Source organism: Carya illinoinensis, chromosome 15 (assembly GCF_018687715.1).
Source record: "Carya illinoinensis cultivar Pawnee chromosome 15, C.illinoinensisPawnee_v1, whole genome shotgun sequence".
Classification (NCBI taxonomy): domain Eukaryota; kingdom Viridiplantae; phylum Streptophyta; class Magnoliopsida; order Fagales; family Juglandaceae; genus Carya; species Carya illinoinensis.
The window spans coordinates 11,676,715-11,687,057 of NC_056766.1; the positions used below are offsets into that span (position 1 = coordinate 11,676,715).

A 10,343-nucleotide genomic window follows, 5' to 3' on the forward strand; every position below is an offset into this window, starting at 1 on the left:
CGCCGCCAGCGAGCGGCGGTTCTGGGCTACGAAAGCAATCGGCGACAGAGAGGAAAACAGGGCTGGTGCCATGACTTCCAGGAGCTCATCGCGGCTAACGGCTGGTCGGATGGTCCTGAAAATTGGTAGGGATGATCTCTGGTAGGAGGGCAAAATTTTGGTGGGGGTGGTGCACTACACGGCGGCCGGATGGCGGTGTATTGGGCTGACAAACAGGCGGCGACGGGAAGGAGAAAGGGAAGAGGTAGCGCGCGGGGAGAGAGGAAACGGGGAAGAAAAGAAGAAGAAAAAGAAAGAAAGGAAAGAAAAAGAAGAAAAAGAAAAGGAAAAAGGGAAAAAGAAAAAGAGAAAAGAAATGAAAAGAAATGAGATCCAATCCTCACTCCGAAAACTAAAAACTGATCCGCCGAAAACGATTTTAAAAACCGTAAAATGACTAAATAAATTAAACACAACATCAAATAAATTAAAACCAATTTAAAATACAATAATTTAAAATAAATAAACCAATATATTAATTAAATTATAAACAACCCTTCAGTGAAAATACATGCAAAAACAGGTCATCACAACTAAGTTGATCCATCTTTCAGCAAAACTCAACTTATGCATTACTACCCTCAAGAATATCCACTCTCACTACAAAAAAAAAAAAAAAGAGCAGATTGGGCTCTTTTTGTTACCGGCGACACTAATATAGTCGGAAATAACATATATTTTTATTTCACTCGGGATCTTTGTGGCTAGCTGAAAAGAAAAGTGGAATTAAAGACTTTTTCCCTCAAGTTTTAGTCGCCAGAAATAGTCTTGCCAAATACGTTAGCTTTAATAACTTATTACAGTGACTTAAGTTTGACACAATATCTACCTCCATTAAACTTGACTTATTACAGCGACTTCTAACGACTAAAAGTCGCTATAATAAGTCTTTTAAATCACATCCCTCGCCTAATTCTCTATCACTTTCCCTACTTTCCCCCCTTCTCTCTCTCTCTCTCTCTCTCTCTCTCTCTCTCTCTCTCTCTCTCTCTCTCTCTCTCTCTCTCTCTCTCTCTCTCTCTCTCTCTCGGTCTCTCTCGGGATTTCACATTCTGACGGGGATTTCCAATTGGTTCCACCAACATCGTCTTCTCGCCGCCGTCTTCTCGTTGACTCCAGTAAGTTTATCTCTCTCTCTCTCTCTCTCTCTCTCTCTCTCTCTCTAACTCTTGCTCGGATTTGAGGCATTCCGAGAGAAATGGTTACTCTCTCTTTGGTGTCACCAAGGTTACTCTCTCTTATTTGGTGTGAGCTTACAAATTTCTGTTTGTATTTATCTAGTGTTAGATTTGTGTAGTTTTTTTCTTAGATGTTTATTCTTTTTCTTTCTTTTTGAGTAGTCCGATTTTCCTTCGATTTTTTTATTTTTTCTTAAATCTATATTCTTGTCTTCTTCTTATGACAAATATATGTAAACTAGAGGTAGATTTATCTCACGGAATTGTTTTGTAGATTAGTTTAATTCGTGCCATTTTTGTGAACTTGTGAAAGTTGAAGCTACAAACCTGCACTCAATAAACTTTGTTTCTATCTTCCTCAAATCTAAGTAATTAATGGTTGAAACCTGAAATTACTTCATCCAGAATGCTTGTAGATGTCCTGTTTGGGTGACATATAATATCATGTTTAGATAAAGTTAATGTAGTACATCAGTGGGCTTTTGTGGATGAAGGGAACTTTGGTTTTGGCATTAATTCATGAGAGAACATTTTTGCGTCCTTTTCACCATTTATATGGCGCTAACTGGTTTGGTGTTGACCTTTTTCGCTTTCTGGAACTTGCCTCTTGTTTGTATACCCAAGTAGTTGTTTGTAATACCAACTTTAAAGGCTTGTGAGCTCAAACCAACTGTAAATGTAAATTGTTGAGAATGGATTTAAAATAACTATTATTTTTTGTTCTTTTATGAAACTATGGTCATATTTTTTGGCTGCTTTGCTTTACAACACACACAAACAGAGTCTCACTAAAATCAAATCAATCCATTTGATTTATGAGTTCCAGTACACACATGCATATAGTTTCAAATGCTAGTATGTGGCAAAGGAAATAAAAATGCTAGTAAGTAAATTGACTTCTTTCTCAACTAAATACCAAGTATTAACAGCTTGGACGAAAGCATCTTAAATTATTGTTCTGCATCATTATATGCCTGCTTTCTCTGAACTGCCCTTGATGAAACCTTGGAAGAGAACAGAGAGAGAACATCAATTATTCATAGCACCCTTAGTGTTATAACAAAATGTGTGATCATTTGAGCTTTAATAACTTCGATTGTTATCTAGTTTATTGCTTACTATTAGAGAACGTGGATATGATTGATTGGAGTCACTTATACCCAATATCCTATTGAGTAATTAGATAGTTTTGAAATGTTAAAATTATCTAATGTTATTATAGTTTAGGAAATGGGTGAAAGGGATTAAGAATCTCTCAAATTATTATTCAAATTTTAGTATCAAGTAGTGTTAGACATAAGATATTAAAATGAAAAGAAATGAAATGAACTACAATGCTGCATATCCAAAGAGGCCTAAAAGAGTTGAGTGCCTTCCTTCCTCTCGTGAGAAAGGGTAAGGTTCCAGAGTGCCTTTGATCTTAAAAGGCTTAGGTCTCACTAGTGTGAGCTGAGTGTTTTCCTGTATATTGTTACTTGTTCCACTAATCTACAATGGACGCAACAGAGGACTTGGCAAAAAGATGGGAGAAACTGCAACTATCAACGGAAGAGAGCTCATGTTTTCATGTGAAGCAGGAAGTCCATCAAGGTTTCGAAGGTTTAGGAAAACAATGCATTATGGCTAAGGCAATGGTTGACAAGAACGTTAACAGTGAAGCATTTCGAGTCACCATGTCACAAATATGGAGGTTGGAAGGTTGGGTCAGATTCAAAGAGCTAGGAGACCAGAGTTTCTTGATAGAGTTCCAAAAAATGATGGACAAAGAGAAGGTCCTGGGGGGTCGTACCTGGTTCTTCGACAGGTGCCTGCTAGCCATACAAGAAGTTGATGAAACTCAGTCCATTAATGCACTGCAATTCCGTTATGAACCCTTTTGGGTTCAGCTCCATAACCTTCCTCTAGTTACTGTGACAGAGACGTTTGGTGAGGAGTTTGCAGCATCAATAGGGCCTGTGATAAGAGTTGAAGCGGGATCAGATGGTCGAGCATGGGGTAGATGCCTGCGAGTAAGGGTTGCGGTGGACTTACACAAACCATTGATGCGAGGCAAATGGCTCGGGGTTGATGGAAAACAACACTGGATCTCCTTCAAATATGAACGTCTACAGAACTTCTGCTTCCAATGTGACACTTTGTCGCACAAAGGAAGAACCTGTGTGAGGTCACGTGTTGACCAACAAAGTGATGATCTAAACCTCCTGCAGTTCGGGCTTGGCTACGAGCTCAACCCATGAACTCTAACATCTTTAAGGGACGAAAGTACGGTGGCTCACCAAGGGGAGAAAGATGGAGGGGACAGGGCAGAGACTAGGATAAATAGTAACTCTAGCCAGCAGAAGATGTCAGAAGACCTGAAGCAGAAAGGTGGAGAGTTACACCCGAAAACATCAACTCGTGTCTAGCATGGTAGTTGGCAACAGAGGAAGTCTTAGTAGTCAGCACAAAGCCAGGCTTTATCCTTGAGGACCACAAAAGAGATCAAAAAGGAAGTCAACAAGAGGGTGCCAGTGAAGAAAATCCTCAAAATAAGTCAACTTTAGTCGAAGAACCAAAACCAAAAAGCAAACCAGGTTGCCTAGATGGAGTGATAAGTGGAGAGAGGGGACCACTGGGTAGCAAATTGAGCCGTAACAAAAGGCTTGACACTAAAAAAGTGAGGCTGTAACAGAAGATATATATGCTAGGAAGTGGAAGAGGCAACCTAGAGCAAAGAACCTAAAGTGTGCAGGAAATGAGAGGAGAGCCATGGATGATATATCTAATTATTTCTTAAGAACTAAGATCAAGAGAGGGAGAAGTGAAAACACAAGAACAGAAGGTCATGAACAAAAGAAAATAAGGAAGCAGGAGGATACAAATGAGAACTCAATTTCTAAGGTAGAGGTTGGATCCCACCCCTGCCAAACTCAATGAAACTCTTAGCTTGGAACTGTCGAGGGCTTGGGAACCCTCGGACAGTTAGATCCCTTAACCTCCTTGTCAAGGAAAAGAGCCCAATCATGGTCTTTCTCATGGAGACTAAATGCACTAGAGTGAGAATTGAAGAAGTGTGTAACATGTTGAATTTTGATGGCTGTCTGGTGGTGGATAGTAGAGGAAGCAATGGGGGTTTAGCCTTTATATGGAAGACAAGGGACAAGGTATCAATCCATCATTATTCGATGTGGCATATTAGTGCAATGGTAGGAGTTGGAAATGAACAACCATGGCTACTCACGGGTTTCTATGGGAACCCAGAAACCTCTAAAAGGCATTTGAGTTGGGATTTTCTCAAGTCCTTCAAACCTGATGACAGTACACATTGGCTTTGTTGTGGGGATTTTAATGAAATTGTATATCAAGCTGAGAAGATGGGAGGGGGCCCTCGACCATATAAACAAATGTAAGTTTTCAGAAATACTCTTGAATGGTGCTCATTGAACTCATTAATGACAAAGGGTCCCATATTTACTTGGGCAAACAACAGAGGGCAAGACTCCTTCACTAAGGAAAGATTGGATAGAGCCCTTGCAAATCCAATGTGGTTAGAAAGATTTAAAGAATCCTTCTGCTATGTCCTCCCAACCTTGAATTCAGACCACTATCCCCTACTCATTAATGTGGATTACCAGCAAGATCAACCAAGGTCTCATGTTAAGTGGTTTAGATATGAAACAGCCTGGTCATTAAAAAAGGAGTGTGAAACAACCATTAAAGAGGCCTGGTGTAAACCAACATATGGAAGGACAACTACTAAGCTCATGAGAAGCAGGCTGGACACTTGTGCTACTGTGTTGAGAAAATGGAATGCAAAAGCCAACAGGAGAGCCCCTAAAGAAATCAGACAGAAACTGAAAAACCTAAGAGAGCTTCAAGAGCTAAACAAAGGGGACCATTCGGACACTATCAGAGAATTAAAAAATGAGATTGATCAAGAACTAGCTGAAGAGGATTTGAAATGAAAACAAAGAGCCAAACAATATTGGCTACAAAATGGAGATAGGAATACTACCTTCTACCATCTGCATGCTACCCATAGGAGGAAAATAAATAAGATCTCACAGATCATGGACAACAGGAACCTACTGATTTTAGATAAAGATCAAATTGGAAGAGTTATCACAAGCTATTTCTCAAACTTCTTTACAACTTCCTCCCCATCAGGCATAGAAGCATGCATAAAGGATATACCCAATAGAGTCACTACAGCCATGAATGATCTGCTTCTCCAGGAATTCACAGAAGAGGAAGTCAAGAATGCTGTCTTCCAAATGAAAGGCATGGGATCACCAGGTCCTGATGGCTTCCCAGCCTGTTTCTTTCAATCCAATTGGGACATCATAGGGAAGGAAGTCTCAAGCTTTGTGCTCAACATCCTCAACAATGCAAGCTCGTTAGAAGGGGTAAATGGCACCTATATAACTCTGATCCCAAAGATAAAAAAATCCCACCAAAGTCTCTGATTATAGGCCTATTAGCCTATGTAATGTAATTTACAAAGTGGTAGCAAAAGTGTTATCAAATTGGATTAAACTTATATTGCTTGACATTATTTATGTGAATCAAAGTGCATTTGTTCCAAGTAGGGCCATAACAAATAACATCATGGTGGCATACGAGACCCTCCACTCCATGTCCACAAGAATATAAGGAAAGTCAGCTTAGATAGCTCTAAAACTCGACATGAGCAAAGCCTATGATCGAGTGGAGTGAGACTTTCTATCTGCAGTGATGTGCAAAATGGGATTTGACAAGAGGTGGATTGCACTGGTGATGAACTGCATCAAGTCTATTTCATACTCAATCCTTCTTAATGGTGAAGCTCAGGCCAGTTTCAAGCCAACTAGAGGCCTAAGGCAAGGGGACCCCATATCCCCTTACATTTTTATCATATGTGCAGAGGCCCTATCAAATCTCCTATCTCAGGCTGAATCAAAAGGCAGGATATCAAGTGTTCCAATGGGAAGAGGACCTATCAAAGTAAATCACTGGTTCTTTGCTGATGACAGTATGATATTTTGCAAAGCAAGTACACTAGAATGGAAAATAATGCTAAGCATACTGACTGTATACGAGCAAGCCTCAGGACAGCTACTGAACAAAGAGAAATCTGCCATATAATTCAGCAGAAAAACTCTGAATGGATGCAGAGCCAACATTACTCGAATTGCAGGTGTAACTCCCACAGCATCATTTGAAAAATACTTAGGCTTACCAGCCATGGTGGGAAGAACAAAGGTAGCATGCTTCCATGGACTGATTGATAGAATGTGGTCAAAGATTAGCAACTAGAAGATAAACAAATTGTCAGCAACTGGTAAGGAGGTGTTACTCAAATCAGTACTGCAGGCTATTCCCACATACACAATGGGAATCTTCCTTCTACCAAAGTCCATCACCAATAGGCTTGACCAGATTCTAAGGAAGTTTTGGTGGGGTTTCAGTGAGGACCAAACTAAAATGCAGTGGATAAAGTGGAGTCAAATCAACAAAGCAAAAGATCAAGGAGGCTTGGGCTTCAGAAACCTCAGCGGTTTCAATATAGCTCTCTTAGCAAAAAATGTCTGGAATATGTTGCAAAGCCCTACATCACTCCCTACCACCATCCTCAGACAGAAGTATTTCCCACAGGGTTCCATTTTAAAGGCAAAAGTTGGTGCTCGACCCTCACTGGCTTGGAGAAGCCTACATGCTAGAATTGCATTACTAAAAGAAGGCTTGCTATGGAGAATAGGAGATGGAACACAGGTAAAGATTTGGGAAGATAGATGGCTCCCTCGACCCCACTTCCTTGCCCCAAGGCAAGAAACTGATGTCCCACTTCAAAGGAAAGTAGTTGCTGACTTAATTGTCCCTTCACTAAGGAAATGGAATGATCAAAGCCTTCATGACATGTTCACCCAGCAAGAGATAGAGGTGATAAAAACTGTCCCAATCAGTCTTGGCAATAGAGGAGATAGATTGATCTAGGGATGCACTCAAAATGGTATGTTCTCAGTGAAGAGTCGCTACCATCTTCACAGAGAAATCCACTCGAACCATGATGCTGGCCCATCCACTCCAAATGATCAATCAGAGTTATGGAAGGGAATTTGGAAGCTACAAGTCCCAAATGGTGTTAAGATGTTCCTATGGAGGGCAAGTAATGAAGGCCTACCTACACTCTCCAATTTACTAAGGAGGAAGATCATAGATAAGAGTAGCTGTACAATTTGTGGCCTTACAAAAGAAACATCAGGCCATGTTCTCTAGAATTGTAGTGCAACCCGAGATGTCTAGAGCCAAGCAAGTAGACCAATCCAAAAACTTTCCCTAGAAGCAGGATCCTTCAAGGAAATCTGGCAGCAAATGATGGGTAAGTTACCTAAAACAATGATGGAGGAAGTAGGCTCAATTATGAGGTTTATATGGACAAGAAGAAATGATGTTGTGCATGGGAAGGAATTCAGGCATCCAAACTCTATTATACATAAGGCTCAAGACGATCTTACTTGTTAAAAAATGGCAAAATAGAATCCTTTGAATGGCAGAGCTGCAAAGCCCACTAGAAGACTTCAGAGCTGGACTACACCACCTAAGGGATTATACAAACTGAATTGGGATGTTGCCATAAACCAACCTCTGAATCAAATAGGTATTGGGACTATCATCAGAGATTGTAATGGCCAAGTTCTTGGTACAATGCGAGCTAGAAGAAATTTAAGCCTTTCCCCTTTTACTGCTGAAGCTTATGCAATGATGATGACAGTTATCTTTTGTAAAGAAGCTGGTTTTCATTCAGTCCTTTTCGAAGGAGACTCACTCAAAGTGGTCGAAAGGATGCAAAAAACAGCCAAGGAGGTTTAATTATTGAAGACACTAAGCAAGTCCTACAAGATTTTGTTAATTGGAAGTTCTGTCACACAAAGAGGGATTCAAATATAGCAGCCCACTTGCTAGAATGCCCTTCTAACTGATTGTGATCTCTATGAGTTAGAGGAGATACCATCTTGTATTAGATGTGTTGTTCTTTTAGATGTTTGTAATAGCATGGTTTAATCAATGAAAGTTTCCATTTCAAAAAAAAAAAAAAAATAGGCCTAAAAGAAATGATTATGGAAAGTGAAACATGCTTAAAAAGTAAAAGGAAACTTTTGGAACAAGAATTGAAAAGAAAAAAGAAAAAGAAAATGCTACATTTTGGACACTCTGCCGAATGGGTGGCACTACAGCCATAGATCCCATCTGGGAGTCAGGAGTTATCTTATGTTAGTATGTTATGTTTTTTACATGTATTTTTTTAATATTTTTATATATTTTTTTAAAAAATTACAACATTCTTAACAAACAATTTTTTTAATCATTAAGTAAAAAAAATAAAAATAAAAATTATCAGCAATAGCTACCAAAGCTTTTTGGAGAGAGAATATCAATTATTAATATTTCAATAAGTTTGTTCAGTGGTCTTTTCTGATTAAAACATGAATATTTCAATAAGTTTGTTTATATTTTAGTGATATTCATATGGTTCTAAACCTGCAACTTGTGTGTGGTATTTTCTTTTGTCTAATGACTGACTGTTGTGATCCAGGTAATGGAAGTTATCTCTTCTAGTGCACCTAGATAAGTGCCAGTAGTACATTTTTTTATATATAAGTAGAACGCCAATAGTACATTAGAAATGACAACATGGAAATTAAGTTGTTTATCATACTGGGCCTTGAGTAAGTCAAACAGTAATAATATTTTGCATTCCTCTCTGCAGTGGTTGAAGACATATACAGGTGAAGGCATCCATTACCCTCTATGGATGTCATATACTTCATCCAGCCATCCAAAGAGAAGTAATTATTCTCCTTTTGGTAACTGGTTGTAGATACTCATAGTGATAAATGAGCATAATTACATGCATTATACTTTTGGTTGGTTGAGGAACTCTTGGTTTTCATTTTTTAGTTGATATAGTTGCAAGAGTTGTGAAAGCCTGAATTACTCTGGCTTATGCATAGCTACTCTGTTTTTTAGTTGAATATTTGCTATATCATGCCTATGCTATCATTAATACTTCTCTCTGTCCTGTGTTTCTAGGTCACATGCATGTGGGTTCATAGCACATTTGTATTCTATGTGCAAGTACTGGAATTCTTTTTGTGGAGTACCCTGCCACTCTCTGTCATGTGAATTTAAACAGGCTGTTGTGTTTCATAGCACAAGACCATAGGTAGGGCCTTTCTTACTCTCTCTCTCTCTTTTGACTTTCTATTACCTATGATACTTGTCATAATTTATTTTATTTCTCTCATGACATTTTTTATCCACGTAACATCTAAGATAAAAGTTATATTGTAACTGATATTTTAGGTTTCTATGTTTTTGTACAGCCTTGGCGCGTATGATGAGACTGATAGAATAGTTGGGAAGACGAAATAGATTTCTTCTGTTCTTATCCATCTCAGTATCTATTCTCCAAATGGTGTGCTACTAATTTTAGTTTTGTTGTCAACTTTTTTGCCTTCTTGTTACTTGGGTTAATTTGTTATGATGTCTATGGAGTGCTACTATCAAACTCTTGTATTTTGTATGTGCTTTGTGGGAAGTTATGTTATTATGTTGTAATAATGACCAACCATGTTTCTTTTTTATAAAAAAAGATTAATAAAAAATGGCAAGGAAACTCATACTCATGAAAGCATGTACATGAGATCAGTACAAACTTATAATAATAGCATTAACTCTATAACAGGCCACTAATCAGTTAAAAAGATAAAAATTAGTAGTGCCCTAGTAACAGTGAACATACTAATGTGTCGATCATGTCATCCATCATTACTGCTACTTTTCAGAAAATGAATCAAAGAAAATAAAATAGAAAAAATCGTATTCATACAAATATTCATAGAGTGAGTGTTATTAATGTTATAGTATGAAACATTATTAACATACCTAATTACTTCTAACTGATAATTCCACAACTACATTCCAATTTATTGCAAGCATCTTGGAGTATATCATTATAGGTTATAAGGTGACTACTTTATTCATTTTTCATATTATAACCATGAATATTGAACTATGAACTAGTTTCTATTGTAGCAAACATATTACAACCATGTTTATATATACAACCATGTTTTAAAAGATATTAGAATTATCTTGATTAATTCT

General features: G+C 38.2%; 1 protein-coding gene across 1 annotated transcript; it reads left to right on the forward strand.

Moving 5' to 3' along the window:
* The first annotated feature begins 2,710 nt into the window (after window positions 1-2,710).
* On the forward strand, window positions 2,711-3,454 carry LOC122296666. The gene has a single exon (XM_043106468.1). The coding sequence runs from the start codon at window positions 2,711-2,713 to the stop codon at window positions 3,452-3,454; it is 744 nt and encodes a 247-aa protein (XP_042962402.1).
* Window positions 3,455-10,343: the final 6,889 nt, after the last annotated feature.

Coding starts and splice junctions, on each gene's coding strand:
- LOC122296666 (XM_043106468.1), top strand. CDS start 2,711: ATGGACGCAACAGAGGACTTGGCAAAAAGATGGGAGAAACTGCAACTA.